At 34.6% G+C, this 22,960-nt stretch overlaps 1 protein-coding gene across 2 annotated transcripts in view; it reads right to left on the minus strand.

Moving 5' to 3' along the window:
• Positions 1–920: 920 nt before the first annotated feature.
• The window catches only part of Flo1 (flotillin-1), a 33,503-nt gene continuing 11,463 nt past the window's right edge, over positions 921–22,960 (minus strand). Inside the window, exons 5-9 of one of the 2 annotated variants that reach the window (XM_067776233.1) lie at positions 15,517–15,546; positions 10,723–11,193; positions 10,506–10,649; positions 6,330–6,494; positions 921–5,454 (exon numbers count right to left, since the gene is read on the minus strand). In XM_067776233.1, coding sequence (XP_067632334.1) covers positions 5,437–5,454; positions 6,330–6,494; positions 10,506–10,649; positions 10,723–11,193; positions 15,517–15,546 — 828 coding nt within the window. In that variant the 3' untranslated portion in view covers positions 921–5,436. The remainder of the gene's footprint in view (positions 5,455–6,329; positions 6,495–10,505; positions 10,650–10,722; positions 11,194–15,516; positions 15,547–22,960) is intronic. The other variant, XM_067776234.1, reaches the window with a different exon arrangement.

The raw sequence follows: 22,960 nt of genomic DNA on the forward strand, positions 1-22,960 counted from the left end.
TTGTGTTTATTTGTTGTTGTGTGTTTGTCTGTTGTACCTGTGTGATTACTTTGTTTCTTGTAAACAAGTTTCAAATGCTCGAATATTGTGTCAGAAATTGTGTTTATCTGTTCGTTTATTATTCTACCGTCGAATGTTTTCTGTTTGTAGATTTCCATGTTTTCGAGTACGTTGAGACGTCGGCCTTTTGCTTGTATGTGAAGAACCCTAACTGTTTTATTGATGTTTGCTGGGGAACATTCATTCTCGACCATGTGATTCGCGAAGTTAGACTCGGGTATAATGTTTGGATTCCGTATTTTTTTGTTGTAATCTCTAATATTTTCTCTGAACCTCGTTCTTATTTGCTGTCCGTTTTGTCCTATGAAACTATGTTGGCATCCGCAGGTAAGCTTCTATACGCCGTGGCTGCTAAACGGATCCTCTGAGTTAGTGTTAGTTCTTAGTTTTCGCCCTAGATTTTTCGATGTTTTGAATGCTGTGTTAATGTTGTATTTTTTAAAGAAGATTGCCAATTTATATGTTGCTTTTCCAGTATATGTCATAGTCGTCCAGCTATTATTTTCCTTTTCATTATTTCTTTTTGGTTCTCCATTTGTCCTTCTGAGCTTATCTACTAGTGTTTTTTTATATTCGTTGTTTGTAGCGATATTATATATGACCTCAAGTTCTCTCTTATATGCATCTTGTGTAAGAGGTGTTCTTTCATGTCTATGTACCAAGTGCCTTAATGCTGCATTTTCTGGATACATCTCTACCCTCGCTTTCATTTTCCGAGTTTGGGGTTCAGCCTTTGATGAACTCGGTATTCCTAAAATAAGCTATTAAAATTTGATACAAATTTTATAATAATAAACATTTTAGGTTTTTGAAGTAGATTTACATACATGTATTAAATCGAAACTTTAAATTTAATAAGATTTTTTCAGTTTTAATTATATTTATTTACAAATAAAAATAGTATAAAATTGCATACTTGTATACATATGAATATATAGAACTGTGAAAATAGGTAGTTTCACATATCGTTAGCTTAGTGTGAAAATGTGCTCAGTCAACTTTTACGAATTTTACAGGAGACGAAAAAAATTAATAACTTTTGAAATAACCTTCTTTTTTCAAAACTGTGAATGAGGATACCTTAATTGCAATGCTTTTGAATGTAGAAGCTTTGAAAAAGATAAATAAAAATCATGTATGCCAACTCAGCAGCTATTTTATGACTTAGCACACACATTTTATGCACTTAGCACTTTTTACTCAATATGTTTTCCCATCACTCCTCACCTTTAATGATTGAAATAAAACACTAAAACTATAAAAAAAAAAAATAAATGTAAGGCGTGATAACCTCCGAAGAGATCTAAGGCCGAGCTTCTCTTCCAATTTGCGTCGTGCTCCTCTTGATTTTCCCTACAAATTGGCCGGACGGGACCTACATGTTTTATGCCGACTCCGAACGGCATCTGCAAGGCAGATGAGTTTTCACTGAGAGCTTTTCATGGCAGAAATACACCCGGAGCGCTTGCCAAACACTGCCGAGGGGCGACCCCGCTTAGAAAAATTTTCTTCTAATTGAAAAACCTTATTTCTAAAATTTTGATGTTGCTTTGCCCGGGAGTTGAACCCAGGGCATACGGTGTGATAAGCGGATCACGCTACCATCACACCACGGTGGCCGCCATATTTATTTGTCAAACTATTTCTAACGGTTCTCATCTGGACTCTTTTGCTGGATGGTGCGCACACAATAATTTATATTTAAATTGAAACAAATGCTGTGTTGTGTCTTATTCGAAAAAGACAACTGCCACATACTTTATCTACAAACTAAATACTAAATCTCTTAATCGTTGTCAAGAGAGTAAAGACTTGAGCGTAATTTTTAACTCCAAACTCTCTTTTTTTGGGTAGCATTGACTTCATTGTTTCAAAATTTGTTGCAATGGTTGGGTTCAGTAGACGTAATACCAGTGACTTTAAGGACCCTTTGACGTTGAAGGCACCTTATATATCCTTGGTCAGAAGTGGTCTTGAATATTGCTCAATAATATGGAATCCTTTCTATGAATCTAACTCCTATAAAAGTGAGAAAGTTCAACAACTTTTTACAAAAATTGCTTTACGTATGCTTTACTGGCCAGACGGTCTTACATAATATAGCAGAAGGCACAAATTGGATGGTCTTCAGGCTTTGCATGACAGAAGAACTTTTATCTCACTTATGCTTGCCTATAATGTAATAAACTTTAGCAGGAATTGCTGATTTATCTAATTTGTTCATTCCATATATTACATTGCGTGGGCATAATAGATTATTTATCGAAAGAACTCTTAAAACGAATTATGCTATGAATGAACCTATAACTAGGACTATACATCTAGCAAATCGATTCAGTTGTGTTCTTAATTTTACAGCTTATATAAGTTTAAGCTGTAATTGTTTTCTATTTTTGACTAGTCTGTAACAAAGCATGTAGTTATCGACATGTAAGAATTGAAGTAGATTATGGTCAGGGCAAAGCATTTATCAAACACCAAAGGTATGTCTCAATTGGGTGAATCCAATTTCAAGGGGTTGTGTAGGCAACCCTCTGAAGGGGTTCCCAGCGCAATATATAGCTTCTCCAACCCAATTGCCAACCTCACCTACCCGTGGCGAATTCCGTTTCATTGACAGCCGAGGCTCTGGCGACCCCAAGTTCCTCATGGAACTAGGGGATGGGGAGGATGGGGTGGCCTAGAAGGTTTAATGTGGTCATATAAATCGTTCCCGAGATGGTCGGACTAGTACCTTAATAGTGCTTTGTTACCGGAACGTACTGGATCTATATGCGGCAAAGGACCATCAACATCGGCCCAAAGCCTTCGGGGAGTGTCTTTATCGTTAATACAACAACAACAACAAAGCATGTACTTTTAGACTGAATGAATTAAATAAGTAAATAAAATGACACACAAGGAAATGACTAGTAATTCAGATTGATATTATTGACTGGTTGACTTAGCACATTTTTTGAACAGTTGACGACTTAGCACATTTACACATCATTGCAAACAGCACATAAAAATTAAAAATCAAAATATTTTTTTCTTGTGATCGTTGTATTTTGAATTCAGTTTTAAAACTGCATTAAAATATAATTTTACAAAAAAAAGCGACTTAGCACATATGTAGTTGAAGCAATAATTTTTCTCAAATATTTTCTTCTTTTACAACTCCAATTTCGAAGTGTTACACGAGAAAAGAAAGCAAATTATAAGTTTTTCGGTCACTTTTATGTTTCTTAAAGAAAATATTTTTCATTTGGTTTTGTAGTGTTACTTGGAATGCACCTCACTTCGAATGCATTGAACGATACAAAATATACACACACTTATAGACCACACAAGTAGTCATATTTTACTGACCCAAATAAGCACTTGAACTCAGCATGAGTTTGTTTACATTTGTCAACCCGCCACATTGACCGACACATATGTCGATTAGTCACACTGACCGACATATGTGCCCATTAGTCATATTGACTGTAGAACCCCATACATATATACATAATGTGTTCCTAGAATACGCTGACTAGCATTTACTCATTATGAATTCATGTACATCTAGGTTGTAAGTATTAGTGTAAATATGTATTAGTAATTTAAGAAAGCGGTTCATGAATAAAAAGGGAATTCCATTTTGAACTCTGAAAGAACATTGTTCCGTACTTATTTAACATTTATTACAGTTTACATGATTTTAAGCAGCGATGGTTTTAGAAACAAAGGTTTAAAAACTTGTGCTGTGGCGGGCAAGGTATTTAATTTATTACTTGATTAAAAATGTTGTTTAAACAATTTTATAAGAAGCTGAAAAAAGTTTCAGTATGTTTAATTTTGTTTTATAAATGTAATACAGAATTAAGCTTAAATTTTATTTTATTTTTATGCAAATTTATGTTCTTGGCCGAGTTTAAGTTCATCCCATTTGCATTTCAGGATTTCCTTAAAAAAATGTTGCCCGGAATCGATCCATTTGAAAACTTCGAATTCTAGAATTCAATTATAAAACTCACCAAAGATATTCTGAGCCACTCGAGTTATGATGTACTTTAAATAAATTTTTACATAGAACGTTTTAAATATTTTGCTAAAATAGAATGTTTTTGAAACTAATTTCGAGATAATGTTCTTCCGCTCATCCAACGACGATATTCCAAAAGGACATAGACTTTACAAATACCTATTTTACTACTTTAAACAAATTTACACGTATTTCTTGAAAAATAATGCACTATTTTTTCCACCCTCGCGTCGCTTGAAGTGTCTTTCTCATTGCCGCTGATACAAAGGAGCTTTCGACCGTATTCATATAAATTGATTGAAATAACGTCCTTTAAATGCACGAATGGTGTTGCTTCTGTGCAATTAAAACTTCATTTTGTCCAGTTCCATACTACGTACATAAATTTTGTTTACAGATGAACGATGGTCAAGTGTGAAACCAGGTATGTATAATGATTTTGGAAGTTATTTAGAATTGAGCTGGTTATAAATTTGTGTGTACGTGTACAGAAAGCAAATATATTTTTAAACACTTTCAGTACACAAATTCGACTGTTGCAGCGAGTCAAGTTAAGTCAAACTGGCCGGTTGGTAAGGTCGTCACATAGACTGAATGTGTCCGTAGTGTTTATTGTGAGTCAATATTTGAGAAAAATTTATAATTTATTCAATACATTTTAGGTACGAGTATACTTGCTATATGACTTAACAAAGTAAGTATACATATTTTTTTAAATAGCACATATTATAGGGGCATATCAACGGATGAGTGAGTTTCAGAAGTTGATTGAAAAACACTATATCTCATTATCATTTCAAAAACACCCTATCTCATGAATATATTGACCAATGCATTGAATATTGTAATATGGCTTTTGTATTCGAATTTGTCATTTGCTAATCTATAATAAGGAATTTCTAAGTAAAATTTAGAAATAAGCGGTTCTTCGATGGATTGCTTAGACGCCGGATTTTCAAACAAGCTGCGCGAGAGGTTATTTCACTCAACCGTCAAAACACTGTTTTTTTTTTTATATTTAAAGGTATTGTAAATTTGTGCTTAAAATTATGATCGATTTAGAAAACTGTAAATATTCTTAATTAAAAGTTATTTTTTAGAGAATTTTTTTTTGTTGTACAGGCTATGATTGTATACTTTGTGATTTAATTTTCGACAAAAAGTTTTTGAGTTGAAATTAAAGTTTTACAATAGCAGAAGCACATACAAAAGTATATAAGACGTATATAGTTTTTTTCAGTTTTTGTTCAAGAAACTTGGGTTTTACAATTTCAGTTTTTTTTTTTATTTTTGAGTTTTGTATACATTATTCAAAAATATTTTTCTATATTTATTGTTTTTTTGTTTTTAGAAGCAGTGTTTGTGTTTTAGCCAGCATGTACGGACTGAAAAAAATTAAAAAAGAAAAGTGTAAATAAATAAAATACAAATATATTTTAATTAAATTATATTTTAAAATCACATAAAACTAATTATTATATTCATAGTGAAAAGATCAGTTTTAGAATAATAAATAACTTTGTATAATTTTAATGAAGTAGTTTGTTAAAAGAGTGTTTATACGTTGCTATACTGCAGTAAAAAAAAACAGAGACAAATCAATAAAGTAGTGCTTAGTTATAATGCAATTTGATTTGCATTAGCAATTACGTTTTGATACTCACTGATAAGTCACACTATAAACCTTTTTTTTACTAACAACACTACGTCAGAATTTTAAATTTAGTAATATACAAATGGCCAAATATGCGAAATTGATTTATCCTATTTCGAGTTTGTTCCAGTCTTCACTAGGTAAAGCAAATTTATTTAAACTACTATTGATTTCCTAAAATTGCACGGCAATGTATCAACTTCCCTATGTATGATAACACTACTTAATGCATTTGAGCAATAAAATTTCATAGCTAATACTTATTGGATTACAGTATCGCAAAACAATTTTATTACTGTCCAACTAAGCTTACAAATATTTCTCTTGAAACATTGAAATGATAAATATAATAAAAGATCAGTAATAACATAGTTAAAAATAAGCACACAAAAAAGTACGTGTACATAATTTTTCTTGCAGCTCAAAAATGCATTTATTTTTATTAATTTTATCAAGTCTTTTCGTTCCACGTTTCGGGTGTATAGCATTGTACAAAAAAAGTGTCGAAGTTTCTATCATTTACTTTTTATATCGCTTTAAAATTTTCACTTTTCTGCCTATCTGCTCTCTCTCTCACTTTTATATGAATTCAGAATTTGGACGTACCCGAGCAATATCGACGCCAGTAATATTTTTAACCAATTCTGGTACTTTATTTACGATCTGCAAAACTTCGCCCGTCAATTTGGCAGCACCAATTTCACCTTGTCCGCTTGAAACCATCGTAATCTTCTTAGCTTGCGATAGAGGAGCAGCTACTTCAGCGGCAACCTTAAAAATAAATTACAATTATATTATAAGCATTTAACAATATAAGCCAATAAAAATTTTTTTTACGGTTTTATTTAGGTTGACTTGACAGGCTGCACGGCCGGCCGTTGTGAACGAATTTTGTTATTAAATTTGAAGTAACTTCCCGATAAGCTACAAGCTTGAAACGTGGAATATAGTTCAGAACCCGATGACAATGCAATAATAAGATAAAAATTCGCCGCTATGTAGCGCAAGGATCGAGATATTCACAAAAATCGTATTTGTGGTCCGATTTGGCTCACATTTGGAACACATAATACATACAAGAATAGAAAGCGACCTATGAAAAGGAATCGCCACTAGGTGGCGCAAGGATCGAGATATTCCCAAAGATCGTATTTTTGGTCCGATTTGGCTCATATTTGGAACACATAATACATACAAGAATAGAAAGCGACCTATGATGTCCGATTTGGCTCATATTTGGAACAAATGTTACATACAGTCCGGTAGAAGTGACATCAAAATATTTTGGAGTTGGAGAAGGGACAAGCATGCGTGGCGCAGAGTCGAGTAAAGTCTTTGAAAGGATTATGTATTGAGGACTTAGATTGTAACAAATTGTCAGGAAAGAGTCCTTGTAATAATGAGTCACTAAATGAACTAAATGGAATGGGAAATAATAGGCAATTAAATAAAGAATAAAAACTTGAAAATAAAATAATTAAAAAAAAATAAATTTTAAGTTAAACGGTTTTATTGAAAACAACACTTACATGAAGTAATAATACTAAAAGCTAGAAAATAATTAGGTAGGTCCTAGGTACTAGTCATCACACTCCTCATCAATCTAGGGCGTTGATCAGACAATTATATTGATTAGGAGTGTGATGACTAGTACCTAGGACCTACCTAATTATTTTCTAGCTTTTAGTATTATTATTACTTCATGTAAGTATTGTTTTCAATAAAACCTGTTAAATTAAAAATTTTTTTCAATTATTTTATTTTTAAATTAGAAAGTGCTGAGATAAGATCGAAATTCAATTTAGTCCCTTAGTTCTGGTTTTTTGATATTCGATCTGAAACGTCAGTGCTTTAAAATAAGAGTTGAAACCAAAATATTTCTCACTGGGAATAGTTCTTACTGAAACTCAAGAAATAAAAGTGTCTAATACTATGTACAAACACACACCAAATTGGCAATTTATTCCATTTGGGCAATTTATCATATAATAAATTGTAATAATAAATTGTCAATTTAAAAAAAAAATTGCGTAATAAATTGTTTCAAACTGCAAATGCAACCTTGTAAAGTGTGTTTATTGAGTAGATTTAAACGTCAGTTACGCATGGCTCAACTATATAGTTGGCTCATCTCATCAGCTGATTTTACTTTTTTCATTTCACTGGAGTAGGGATTGTGAAAAGAAGATGGCAAACTCAAAATTAAACCAAAATATTGAACAAATTTTCTTACAACACACAAAAATTTCAAAGATTTATGTTTTCATTCAATTCCATTCGCCTAATGCCAACAAGCACATTTTGTCAGTCTGAACAAAGGTATATTGTTGCTGTAGAGATGAGCAAAGCAGCTATCAAATTACTATTGTTAAACAATTTTAATTTTAGAGTGCAACACATAAAATTGAACGCAACGCAACGATACAACATATAAAATTGAAACAACACCTTTTAGTCGTTTAAATTTTATTTATAACAATACAATTGTTTCGACACGCGCGTGGTGTCATCATCAGTTGCTAGTTATCAACTAACCATTGTCAACAGAAATTAACAAGTAAGCCTAACAAAATCACTCATTGAAGCATTAAAACAAAAACAAAGCAAACAACTGATACAATGCAAATACAATGTAAAGAGAAATGAAACAAAGAAAAAAAATAATATGCAATAACAAAATTAATATGTACTAACAAGACACGGAACTAGCGAAGTTTACTGCAACGCTGTGAAGAGAATAGAATACAGTGAACCAGTATCACAATTTACTGAGACATTTTTGTTTACATAAATATGTAACGATTCTAAAATATTCAATCTATTTACATTAGATTCAGATTTAATTAATTTGCAATCGTCAATACTTATCGAGTGCTGATTTGATAAAGCGTGTTCAGCGATTCCACTTTTCGGTTCAATATTTTTTATGTATTTCAAGTGTTCGTTGAACCTGGTCCGAACAGTGCGTGTCGATTGGCCATTGTATTTTGCGCCACATTCTTTCCCGTCGTCATCTTTGTATGAGCAACTGATGGAGTAAATTCCCGGTTTGTCCAGACTTTCACACTTATCTTTGGCTGAATTCAGTAAGGATTTGAGTTTTGTTGTCGTTTTCGGAGCGACTTTTAAATCTACTGCATTAAATATTTTTTTAATATTATCAAAAGATCGCGAATCATATGTCATCCTACACCAAGACCTACTTTTATCTTCCACGCCAACCGTTTCGAAAAAAGAACTGCTCTCACGTCGATCTTTTTTGGTTCGGTGTTTTCTCACTAGCTGCTCTATACTGCTAGAGCTATACCCATTTGTTTCTGCAATATGTATTATTGTCTGCTTTTCTTTTTTATATGCGTCATCGCTCAGTGGGACATTTACAAGACGATGCACCATCGAATTGAAAGCAGCTAATTTGTGAGAGTCGACTGAGCGCTTTATCCCAATTGAGTCGAACCATCACTACTCTCACAAATTAACTGCTTTCAATTCGATGGTGCATCGTCTTGTAAATGTACCACTGAGCGATAACGCATATAAAAAAGAAAAGCAGACAATAATACATATTGCAGAAACAAATGGGTATAGCTCTAGCAGTATAGAGCAGCTAGTGAGAAAACACCGAACCAAAAAAGATCGATGTGAGAGCAGTTCTTTTTTCGAAACGGTTGGCGTGTAAGATAAAAGTAGGTCTTGGTGTAGCATGACATTTGATTCGCGATCTTTTGATAATATTAAAAAAATATTTAATGCAGTAGATTTAAAAGTCGCTCCGAAAACGACAACAAAACTTAAATCCTTACTGAATTCAGCCAAAGATAAGTGTGAAAGTCTGGACAAACCGGGAATTTACTCCATCACTTGCTCATACAAAGATGACGACGGGAAAGAATGTGGCGCAAAATACATTGGCCAATCGACGCGCACTGTTCGGACCAGGTTCAACGAACACTTGAAATACATAAAAAATATTGAACCGAAAAGTGGAATCGCTGAACACGCTTTATCGAATCAGCACTCGATAAGTTTTGACGATTGCAAATTAATTAAATCTGAATCTAATGTAAATAGATTGAATATTTTAGAATCATTACATATTTATGTAAACAAAAATGTCTCAGTAAATCGTGATACTGGTCCACTGTATTCTAGTCTCTTCACAGCGTTGCAGTAAACTTCGCTAGTTCCGTGTCTTGTTAGTATTATATTGTTAGTATTATATTAATTTTGTTATTGCATATTAATTTTTTTTTTATCTTTGTTTCATTTCTCTTTACATTGTATTTGCATTGCATCAGTTTTTTGTTTTGTTTTTGTTTTAATGCTTCACTGAGTGATTACTTGTTAATTTCTGTTGACAATGGTTAGTTGAAAACCAGCAACTGATGATGACACCACGCGCGTGTCGAAACAATTGTATTGTTATAAATAAAACAATTTGAACGACTAAAAGGTGTTGTTTCAATTTTATATGTTGTAAATTACTATTGTGTTAGCTAAATTGAGTTGTATGAACACCACTCAATTTAAATCTAAATCGAAATTGCCTCAATTTATTTTTCTGTCTGAACATAGTATAACTGATGTTCATTGAGAAATTTTATGTATCTGCTAGAGTATATGTTTTTACCGCTAAAACCACAAGAAACTCATAGACTAGTCTTCACAAAAAGTATGTACTTAGATTTTTTTAACCAACCCAGCAGCCGTGATAGGTCAATCTGCAACTCATCAGACGAAATGTCTATGACCGCAATAGCATGATGTAATCAATCAAATTACCTTCGGCAAGGTTTCCAGTAGCATTTCAACCATGGCTGCTTCCCGATATTCACGCCAAGCTTCTGCTTTTTGTGCCATTTGTACTGCCTCAGCCTTAGCTTTAGCTTCGATGGCAAACGCTTCAGCTTCACCACGTATTTTAATCTATAAAATTTAAAATAAATTTTAATTTGCTTTTTTAAAAGAACAACAAGTATACTAATTTATTTTCACATACCGATTCAGCTTCTGCCTCAGCTTCCATAACTACACGCATTTTATTGGCTTCGGCAATTTTTTCCAAACGAAATTTCTCCGCTTCTGCCGGTCGACGTACAGTTGCTTCCAGCTCTTTTTCACGACGTTGTATCTCTTGTTCTTGTACAGCAATTTCTTGTGTACGTTCAATGACTTTCACTTGCATTTGTTCTTCTTTAATGCGCTGCTTTGTTTTGGCTGCTTGCAATTCATATGCCATTTCTGCTTCGGCTTTCTTCGTTTGTACTTCAACATCGTAGGCAGCTTTTTTTAATTCAAAATCACGTTGTGCTTTGGCAATTTCGGTATCGTTTAGAAAACGTGAGGCCATTCGTTGCTCCTCAGCGATGGCTTCTTTAATTTTTGCATCACTACGCGCCTCAGCTTCACCAATACGTGCATCACGTTTTACTTCGGCGGTACGTGCCATACCCAAAGATTTGAGGTAGCCCTGAAAGTATTTAAGGGTTTAGTAAGTATGTATTAAGTACCAAATTTAATGTAAGAAATGATTATAGAGGATTAGTAATTACAGAAGCAAATGTATATATTAGACTGGGTCGATTTATTAACCGATATCGCGCCATCGATTTTTCGATAGGATTTGGGCTCAGGAAAAAAAGTTCCACTACGCATACCCAAAAAAATAATTTTCGAGCCTGCGAAATTTCATTTTTTAGACTTTGATTTTTAAGGTTTATTTCATGACCTACTAAAAAAATGTTCATGTATACCCTGTCCGACCTAAAAATGTCCGCTAAAAACGACAAAAAAAAACTGTTATCGATAACGTTTTTAGCGGACATTTTTGGGTCGGACAGGGTATACATGAAAATTTTATAATCAAATGAACATTTTTTAGTAGGTGATGAAAAAAACATTAGAAGGCGTTCTGGAGATATATACGATCTAAAAAAGGTTGCTCTAATATCCCAAATTGTATGTCGTACTGCGGTATAGCTTCTCAGAGCTTATTGGATACTGTTAACCTTTTCGCAGATTTCTTTAAATCAAACTTCGTAACTAGCAACTCTGCTAGTAACTTTTCCGCCGACGTCGAACAAACGGTTGATTTCGGATCCATGTTAGTCTCAGAAGAAGACGTTATGAAAGCCATTCTAGCTCTAGAAACGTCAATAAAAAGTGATAATGACGGGCTTTCGTCGTTTATTCTAAAGAAATGTAGCATTTTTGCGTCCCATTAAGTTACATTTTCAATTTATCCCTAGCAAGAGATAATTTGTCGATAGGCGGAAAATAGCCTCGATTTCTCCCGTCTTTAAATCAGGCAACAAAAACGTTGTAACCAACTATAGACCCATCTCTAAACTGTCCACTTGCTCGAAGCTATTTGAAAAAGTGGTAAAAGAGAAGCTGCCCTTTGCAATAAAAGGATCCATAGATGAGTGTCAACACGAGTTTCTCAGTGGTCGCTCCACAGTTACGAACCTAGCCTCATTTTCTCATTTTTGATTTCGTCGTTCAAAAATGGACAGCAAGTTGATGTTGTATATACTGAGTTCGCGAAGGCAGTTGATACTGTCACCCACAGCCTACTATTACGCAAGCTGTAGCCATTGCTGATGATCTAGCGTTAGGGAATTCATTGCTCTTGAAGTAATGTTTGACTCTGGTTTTACCTTCGCTAATCATATTAGCTCCTTTCTACATAAGGTCTATTCCAATTTGGCTTTCCTGCGGCGATATGGGCGAGCTTTCAAAGATCCATACACCAGACAAAGATTTTATATAATTCCTTAGTACTCTCAAAGCGGAATATGCTCCCATAATTTGGAACCCAATTTATTCCTCTCATTCTCAAAGACTGGAAAGAGCACAGAAAAGTTTCACTCGATTCGCACTCCAACCGCTTAATTTTTTAGAACCATTACCTTCTTACCGCGCTTGCTGTGCCCCCATAAACATGAAGTCGCTTGCAGCCAGACGTTCTATACAGTATCTGCTGTTTGTGTATGATCTTATATGTGGTTGGGTTGCCGCCCGGAACTACTAGCGGCAATTGGCTTCATTGTCCCGGGCAGAACCCTTCGTGCCCAATATCCGTTCCATGTGAAAGTAGTCGGAGCTAATTATCACAATTTTGATCCTATCACTATGGCCCTCAATGAATACAACAGGATCTTTTTTAGCCTTGTGCTTGACTTCGCACTCCCGAGAGCGTCTTTTAGCTTTAAACTTTACTCTTATTATGTATAAAATAAATTTATTATCATTTTAGATTTTTTGAATCTAAATCTAGTCTGTAAGATTAATGAAATCATAGACTAATAAAGTAAATTAAATGAAATGAAATCAAAGTCGAAAAAAGTCAAACAAATGAAATTTCGCAGGCTCGAAAATTATTTTTTTGGGTATGCGTAGTGGAACTTTTTTTCCTGAGCTCAAATCCTTTCGAAAAATCGATGGCACGATATCGGTTAACTTTCGTCCATACAAATCGACCCAGGTTAGTATATACATATGTATTAGGCCGGCTCGATTTGTGGGGAGGCAAAAAAATCGCCCATTGCTCTGTGAAAATCATATTCTAGGGATCAAAATAAGAAACTTTGCCGAAGGAACCATACCTCTAAAACGAATTCTGATGCCCCCCCCCCCCCTTGGGTCGTAGGGGCAAATTTTAAAAATCCCACTTTTAAATGCCTATGTTTTTTCTTTTTGGAGTTTATTTTTCTCTTTAGAAATTTATTTAGTCAGAACATATGTAAATGAAAAAATGAATTTAACTTAGTAATAGAAAAGAAATTTAAAAAAATTATTAGAAATTAGCGTTTTTACAACCCCCTTTTAAAACCAAGGCATCACTGTGACACAATTGCAGATCGTAAAATTGCTTGTGTTGTTTTTTATAAGCCACCACAAGACACAGCAGGTAGAATTGAAATTGCCCCTACCCAAAAGTTCGACCCAAATTGGGGGACATCAGAATTCGTTTTAGAGGTATGATTCCTTCAGCAAAGTTTCTTATTTTGATCCCTAGAATACGATTTTCACAGAGCAATGAGCGATTTTTAAATCGACCCGCCCTAATATGTATGTATATTTATAGGCATATGTGTTAACAGATATGTATGTAAATTTACAGTGGGCTCTCTATACGAAAACTGATACTATAAATATGTATAACAATGGTGTGAATGGATATGAAGGATCGCATGCAAATTACAATTAACTCTGTTACATGAAAAAAGCCAGGAAGCATACACACGGGTCAAGTGCCTAATGGTAAATTTGAAAGCACAAGATTCACACTTCACAAGATACATTTTCTATTCTTGTTGGAGTTGGACTTTCTGAGAGAAAAATAAAAATTTTATATTAAAATGCATTCGACAACTTTTCATATATCACATGGCATATGCCTTATTCAACCTAAATAAACTTGCTAGTTTTAGTGTATTTGGTACTTATTCCTCGTGTTCCAATGAAACGTGATCCAGATACGGATAGAGATTTAACATGCAAATGCGCCAACAATGTGAACCATATAGATCAATTTGTTGTTGCATTTGCATGTTCAATTTCTCTACGTATCTTGATCACGCTTCATTGGAACGTAACAATTGTAAGTAAGAGTAAATAGCTTCAGCGTACGAGACTGAAACCCAAACCGCGACTATGACCTTTAACAGTGAACGAGGAAAGCAGAGCGTTAAAATTGTTATTCTGTTATTTTTGATATTTTCGGTTAAGCATATTTGTTATTATACCTACCATTGTGCAAAATAGCTAGATACTAATTACTTAGCATTATTAATGTTTGGATACAGGTCAATCTTTATATCAGAGATGCACCTTAACGTTAAGCTAATCGTTTATCAAAAAATTTCCACCGTTTCCGTTGAAACACTTCGAAATATTATCGATAAAGAAATTATCAAGATAAATTGTATCTCGTTTTTAACCGAAACGAAAAGCTTTCGTTAACGATAAAAACGTTAACGAAAACGTGATACTTTATGTTTGAATTGTGCTGGCAATGCTATAGCCATGGTGAAGCCGTAAGGTGGCAACAACGAGCGCACATACACACACAAACTCTATGTAATTTGTTTGTGTAATTCGTTGGTGGTAATGTCAAAAATACTCTGAGAAATGTTCGTACTGTCAAAATTCATGAGAAAAGTTGCAATCAGCTTGGATAATGTTTTCACCTTTAATGACTCCGCCATCAATCAGCTTTGCCAGCATAGTTTGAAATTAATAATCAACATAAACGATTTGATTTCGTTTTGATATGGCAGAAAACGAAACGAAATAATTTCGTTAATTTGACGATCTTAACGTTAATAAACGAAACGAAATGACTTCGTTTCGTTTATTAACGTTGATTATCGTAACGAAATGATATCGTTTCGTTGGTTAAGCATGCCTGCTTTATATATGTGGCTATCAGCGTAAAAGTGATGTAATCGACGACTTATTTTCATCTCAGTTCTGTTGTAACACAGTCCTTCCTCATTTTGAGGTGGACTCAACTTTTTGTGCCACAACCGGCAAAAGCTGATTACTCCCAACCCACATTTGCTTAATGCTCAATGTGTATTCATGTTCGACTTGTCTTTATCGTCACAAAGTAATGCCGCGGTAAAATTTGAAAAATAAGAGTTTTAAAATCGCGGCCAGATAAGCATTGTAATTTTAAATGTTGCAAGTTTGGGTTTAGTTATACAACGAGCTTTTTAAAACTAAAGTTAGATGAAACTGCTGTTTTATTTGTTTGCTTCATATTGGTCAAATTTATAATACTCACTTGGTTGAGTTTTTGTCTACCGCCGTGCACCTAACATAAAATGAGCGTTTTCAGGAATTTTAATACAAAGTATGTTATATACGAGCTAAGAATTTTACTTGTGTTATCCCACACAGCATTTGGATGATTAATTTTTGAACTTTCCTCCATATTAATACAATTTGATTACTCCTTGCGAATAAATATTGAATTTTCATACAATTGAACAAAATAAATAATTTTAATGATCAAAAAGTGAAAATCATTTTTCGATCACTTTCTGGAATCATTTTTGAATAACTTTGATGATTAAATTTTAAGACTATAAAATTGAACAAACAAAAGAACAAGTAAGGATGGGACTGTCTTCGGCTGTGCCGAAGACTTCATACTTTTTCTTTCATGAATGAGGCTGAACACTAATCGTGTACCATGCGCAATATCTAAATAATCGGCTGTATAAGATATGAAATATGTAGTGAACAGATGTACATACCTAAGCGATTTTTAAGATAAATATAAAATAAATAAAAATAAAATAAATACAATTTTAAGCACTTCCTTTATATAAATGGACAAAAATTAGCGAAAAATGTATCCTTATATAAAGACATATTCTTGATAAACTTTGATTTCTATAATTTTTTTAATAATTTGGGAAAAATTTATACAACTGACATCAGGACGGACAAGGCGACAGCTGTTTCGATTATACCTTGTAAATCTCTTCAAAGCCTGTTCTCCCGGGAGTGGGATTCAAACCCGCATTCCTACGATGGTTGAAGTGTTACAAACGCATTCAGCCACGTCATGCCTTAGTTGTTGTAAAGTTTTTCCCAATTGCATTCGTTGCATATTTTATTCTTTTACGCACTACATACTTCGTATGTAATTATGTGTTAAAGTTATGCTTGTTGGTAAGGCGGTTTTCAAAGAAACTGGTATTGTTGCTGTTTTTGTTCTATTTTATAGAACTGCAACGAATTAACCAATGTTGTATATTTGTATGACTTTGATTTTTAAATTTTGACATAGAAATTGCAAAAATATTTATGAGAAGTAAAAATATAAAAGTGGAGCGCACATTACTTGGATTGGAAAGTTGGTAGGAAAGGAGATATTATTAGTCAATCAATTGCGCCCCACCTTTATATTTTTACTTCTCATAAATATTTTTACAAATTCTATGACAAAATTTAAAAATCAAAGTTTAGCAAGAATATGTCTTTATATACGGAGACATTTTTCACTGATTTTTGTCCATTTATGATTTTTCTAAATATCTCAGTCCGTGCGCCCCCTATCGAAACTTTTTGTATTGTGTCATCGGCTGTCATCGACCTCTGAATTAAACTCTAAATTTTTCGCCTCTAGCTCATCGAGAAGTTACTTAAAACCCGGTTTCAAATTTCCAAATTATTATCTAATTTTTTCGATCCGTGTGCCACCTAATGGATTTTTTGAATGAGTCATAATCGTATTCACAAATGATTCCAAAACATCATTTAATATGATTGAAAAATGTTCTTAAATATGATCAAAAAATTACTATGAAAAGTAATCAAATGTTATTCCAAAACAAGTAAAGTACAATCTTCCAATAAATTCAAATATGATGAAAAGATGAATAAAAAGAGTTTGAAAATATGAATCATTAATGATTATTCAAGAATAATCACATTTAGCGTACACTTTCTCCTGACGATACATTGATTTTAATGATATGATATGATATTTGAATATTTTTTGATCAAAATTTTCAAAAAATGCTGGCTGGGATGTAAGTTGAAAAGTCATACGAGCCACCGTGCAATCAGCCATGCATATATATAAACTAATAGGCTGCTCACAGTCCCTTTTAACTTCAGCTGGTTATTTCATCAGATGGTAAAGTTGTGACAGTAAATATCATTTTAGAGAAAAATTGGTAAGATCTGCCTTAAGGTTATTTACAATTGGGGTTAGGTTTGGTTAGGTTGAACTGGCCTGTCCATGAGGACCTCACATAGACTGAATGAGTCCGTAGTGTTACCAGAAGTTTATTTTAACGACCAAACTGAAATACCCTATTGAAAACCAGGACCTATGTTATAAAATAACGCCGTCCTATTGGCAAATGCTATAAGCTTTCTAGGACTTAAGCCACTTGCTGCTTCTAGATCTGACAGCTGTATCACTCCTAATAGCTGGAGTCTTAGCCTGGCAAGCGCAGGGCATGAGCTCAAACATGCACGAACATTTGGAAATGATTTTAGTGTTGGACAGGGCAAAATCTACAGTTAATAAAGAGGTTTTAGATATTGAGGAGGATATTTGTGTGAAGTGGATTAAAACCCATATGACTCCAGAGCAAAGCGCTACAAAAACGGCATTTTACTCTAAAACAGGATTGCCAGGAGTAGTGGGTAGTATCGATGGGACTCACGTTCGCATAATTTCATCTATTTTGGCTGTATCCGAACTGCGCCTTGCAGAAGGTCAATAAGATGTTCAATGTAATCTTTGGTTGAAAACTTGTTTTTTCTATAAATGTGTACAAAATTGCTGATTATACAGATTGTCTAAATGAATTTAAAAATGGTTTAATTACTCCCTTTCCATTTTAATTTTTTTCCGGCAACGTTTTACAAGAAGGTGCCTCATCTAATTTTTTCAAAAAGTATCAAAGGTGGTATCAAAAGACAAGTTTCGACATCCTTTTTAAGAATCCGACAGCGGAAATTAAACATTTTATTTATATTGAAAGATATTTACAAAAACCCATAAAATGGCCCCGATAGGTCCGAAATATGAGGCCCGATCCATAGTTTTTTTTGCACAGAACACCTTTCTGCGTTGGCGGCCTCTGGCCGCGATTTGTAAAAATAACTCTGGTTGGGTCCAACACCTTTCTGCATTGGTGTGTACCAAAAATCTGGCAAAATACAACAACCACATGAAAATTTTAAACGAAATGATATGACAGAAATGAAATTTTTATATTTGCTTTCGGATTCTAAAAACAGAGATCGAAACGTGTCTTTTCATACCAACTTTGAAAATTTTTGTTAAAAATTAGGTGGTGAGCTGTCTTCGAAAACGTTACCTTTTTTCCAAACAACTGCAAGATTGTACGAAACAACTGCTAGTATGTAATCAGTTGTCAGATTTTGATGTCTTTGACAACTACACCAACACAATGTTGTAAACGGTAATGCTACAAAAAGTTGGAAGACTAGACAGCTTCAACTGACATTTTTTTTTTACAGGTTGAGTTGTAATCTATAATACCAAATTGCAAAATTTCAACTGAAACAGAGTTGAGTTGTAAACGGTAATAGGGGCATATGACAATTGCCATTATGACCAGCGTTTACAGCAGGGGTGATAGCACCCCTCCCTGCGGCATGCCCCTGTCCACTGATTTGGTGGCCTCATACAATCACTATTGTGAGGTAATCTTCCTGCAATTTAACATGCAGCCGATCGATCCATCTGGTTAAGGCTGGATGTACTTTAATGTAATTAAGACCATCCATGATCGCCCATTTAAAAAACATTGTTGAAAGCCCCGGCAATGTCTAAGAAGGCTTCTAGAGCATATTCCTCATATTCAAGGGCTTTCTCTATGCCTATTACCACCCTATGCTATGCAATGCGGTGTCTACCGATCCCTTTTTAAGCCCAATTCCTCCATTATCAATAAAAATAATTGTGGCATATATAGGAATGCTCATAGTTTCGATTTGGTATTGTAAATTTAGAAGTTTTGAAAACATTTTTAAAGGGGACTGTGAGTGGGCTATATGGAAACATCATTTACTATATGCTGCTTACATTAGAATAAAACATTAGAAACATGTAAAAATAAAAAGACCAGTGAAAATAATGAGAAGCACAGACAAAATTAATAGCTCATTTACACAACATTCTGCACATTCCACCTGTAGACCTGGTAGCAAAGAACAAAGCGTTAACGACCGCAACCAGGCTCGATGCTTCGGGGCAGCTTGAGCGCCGACCATATGGCCATAGTAGTATAGCGTCCTCAGTCACAAGACGAACAGACTACATGATTCCCTACCTGCACTTTGAGGGAGATCTTAAGGCCACAATAGAGGTGGACGGTTGGCGCAAGGGTGCGCAAATGGCGGACGAGGCGATACATGTGTACACCGATGGTTCCAAAATAGTGGAAGGAGTAGGGTCTGCGGTATACTGCGCTGATCCGGAATTAAGCAGATCCTACAGGCTGCCGGATTACTGTAGCGTTTTCCAAGCGGAAATATTAGCCGTAACCAAAGCAGTAGAAACCCTGGAAGAGAATAGCTTAAGCTGCAACCGTGTTAACTTTTATATTGACAGTCAAGCAGCAATTAAGGCAATAATCTCGCATAGCACAGCATCTAAATGCGTGTTAGAGTGTAAGCAGTCTCTGGAGAGAATCGGGACAGGGAGAAGCATACATCTATATTGGGTCCCAGGGCATATGGGAATAGATGGGAATGAAAAAGCGGAAGAATTAGCTAAAAAGGGCGCATCCCTTGAAGCTTGCTCCGTAGACGTCCCAATTAGATTGGGCGAGATTAAGCGAAGGCGAGAGGTGCACATGATCGACCAAGCAGAAAAGGCGTGGGTTCAAGCTGTAAAGTGTCGAAGATTATGTGTAGGTCTTACAACCTTAGACTAACACAGTTGCTTCTATCATTAAAAAGAGAGGACTGTAGACTCATGACGGGTATTCTGACTGGACACTGCCTTCTGGCGTCACATGCCTTTAAATTAGGCTTGGTCAGTGATAGCAGGTGTAGGAAGTGCGGGTTGGAGGAGGAAACGATCGAGCACGTTCTGTGCTCGTGCCCTGCACTTGCCAGGCTAAGACTCCAGCTATTAGGAGTGATACAGCTGTCAGATCTAGAAGCAGCAAGTGGCTTAAGTCCTAGGAAGCTTCTAGTATTTGCCAAGAGGACGGAGTTATTTTATAACATAGGTCCTGGTTTTTGATAGGGTTTTTCAGTTTGGTCGTTAAAACAAACTTCTGGTAACACTACGGACTCAATCAGTCTATGTGAGGTCCTCATGGACCGGCCAGTTCAACCTACCTACCTACACAACTTAAATCTAAACAAATGACAATAATTCGCATTGTATTGAACATCGCGATACATTAAATAAATATATAATACGTTAGGTACGTAGCTCCGTTACACAAGCCCACAAATCTCAGATCCTAGGGCCAGTTTATAATTTTTAAATACGAACATGGGGTTCGCCTAGTTAACTTTCGTACTTGCCGTATCCCGCTCAAACGTTGATTCATATATGGGTCATTATTTTACAAATTGTACGGATTTGTAGACAAAAAATTTCACTTTTTTAAAAGACACCAAATTTATTTGTTGGAATCTTTTCGCAATTTAAGTCAACACATATATATATCAGGATTTCCTCGAAAAAAATTTTTTTCGGAGATCTGCATGTGCTCAGATTCGATGGGTAAGCAAACTTGCCTACATTCAAAATGCTATATCTTTAGTTCCACTCGTCGTATCTTATTAATTATAAATGAAACAAGAACTTTAAGAATTAAGGAAATTAACGATGTTTCTACATTGAAATAAAATTTAATTCTGTTTTCTGTTTACAATCTTACATCTGCTTATACTAATTCTGATATAAATAATAATTTCGTAAAACTAGCTACCTGCTACCTGGTTTGTTTACAAGTACATAGACATATGTATGTATGGTGTAGTTAAGTTGACCATGCATGCATACACAGGCAGGCGTTGGCTGTAAACAATTGTAGCACGTACCTGCTGCAAGTAAATGTAAGCAAGTTGCTCGAGGCAGGTCAGAAATGAGTTAATATCTTTTGAACCACAAAATTGTCCAACTTAAAATAAAAAGGTTTTTAGATGAAAGTCTATATATACATATATGTATATAAAAATCAAATTATGTGTGTGTGTGTGTGTTCGCTATGGAAACCTATTTCCCACACTGCAATCATTACCAAATTTTGGTTATAGGTTCCTTCGATCAACGGGAAGGTTTTAGGATAAAAATAATTTCGATATATAAAAGGGGCGTGGCACCTCCCATACAAATGGTATCTTTGGTACTGCATAACTTTGAAGGTATACATGCCGGAACATTGAAATTCAGTAAGGAGTTATATGTCAATCCCTAGCACCACCAAGAAAATGTGGGATTGGGAAAACGGGGCGTGGCACCTCCAATACAAATGGAATATATTATACTGCATATCTCTTGATGTAGTAATGGTGGGATAATGAAAAGTGGTAAGGAGCTATATGACGTTAAGTCCTAACACCTCCAGTAAAATGCGGAATGGGGAAAAAGGGGCGTGGCACCTTCCCTACAAATGGGATTTTTCAGAACTATGGCTGCCGTACAAACTTAAGTTACTTATTTTGTTTAAAGCTGGCTTCAGGTCAAATTGAGTAAAACACAATAGGGGGACTCATGTAACCGTATAAATGCCTTATAAAGTGTGTAAACGTATAAATTTATCTAGTGCGTAAACGAGCTGTCAAATTTTGTATGAAAAATCATTTACACAATTTGTATAAATTTACGCGCACATTTCATTGTGTAAACGCGGTAAACTCAAAGGAATGCAACCTTGCAGACATTACAGCAGGCATTTTTATCAGAAATCTCCAACATCAGCAAGTAAAGGCGTTTTAGTTTTGATTTTTCACTTAATCTTGGCATTTTTTAATTTGTATAACAATCAAAAAAATTTTGTTTGGCAATAATACAGCGGATAAACAATCAAGTTTATCAAGAGTATTACTAGGTGCGTTCATATAACCGCGTGTGTAAATTGATATAATTTTACACCTTATAAGTTTATATGCTTTCATGAGTCCCCCTAATATGCTTAAGTTTTACTACCAATATATTTCGGTTACTCTTCCGGTAACCGTCTTCAGGGCGTAAATTGCATTTATTTACACGTCTGCTCTGTCTGACGTACACAGTACACAGCTCCACGTAAATAAATGCAATTTACGCCCTGAAGACGGTTACCGGAAGAGTAACCGAAATATATTGGTAGTAAAACTTAAGCATATTGTGTTTTACTCAATTTGACCTGAAGCCAGTTTTAAACAAAATAAGTAATTAATTAAGAGGTCGCCAAAATCACAAACTTAAGTTATTTTAACACCTAAAGTTTGAATGCATTGTTGAGTTTGGCTGTTATGCCTTTTGGACGTTTAGTAATCTGCCGCCGTTAAAAAAATTTGTTAGCTTCAGTCTATCTACATCTATCTATATATATAAAAATCAAATTCTGTGTGTGTGTTCCCTATGAAAAAGTCTTTGCCATACTTCGATCATCACCAAATTTTGGCTCTAAGTTCCTTCGATCAAGACAAAGGTTCTTCATATTTCAGAATTAAGAATTTTAAATTTAAATGTTTTTTGGCTATGCGAACGAACTATCTTAGCTCCC

This window comes from Eurosta solidaginis, chromosome 3 (genome assembly GCF_040869045.1).
Source record: "Eurosta solidaginis isolate ZX-2024a chromosome 3, ASM4086904v1, whole genome shotgun sequence".
Classification (NCBI taxonomy): Eukaryota; Metazoa; Arthropoda; class Insecta; order Diptera; family Tephritidae; genus Eurosta; species Eurosta solidaginis.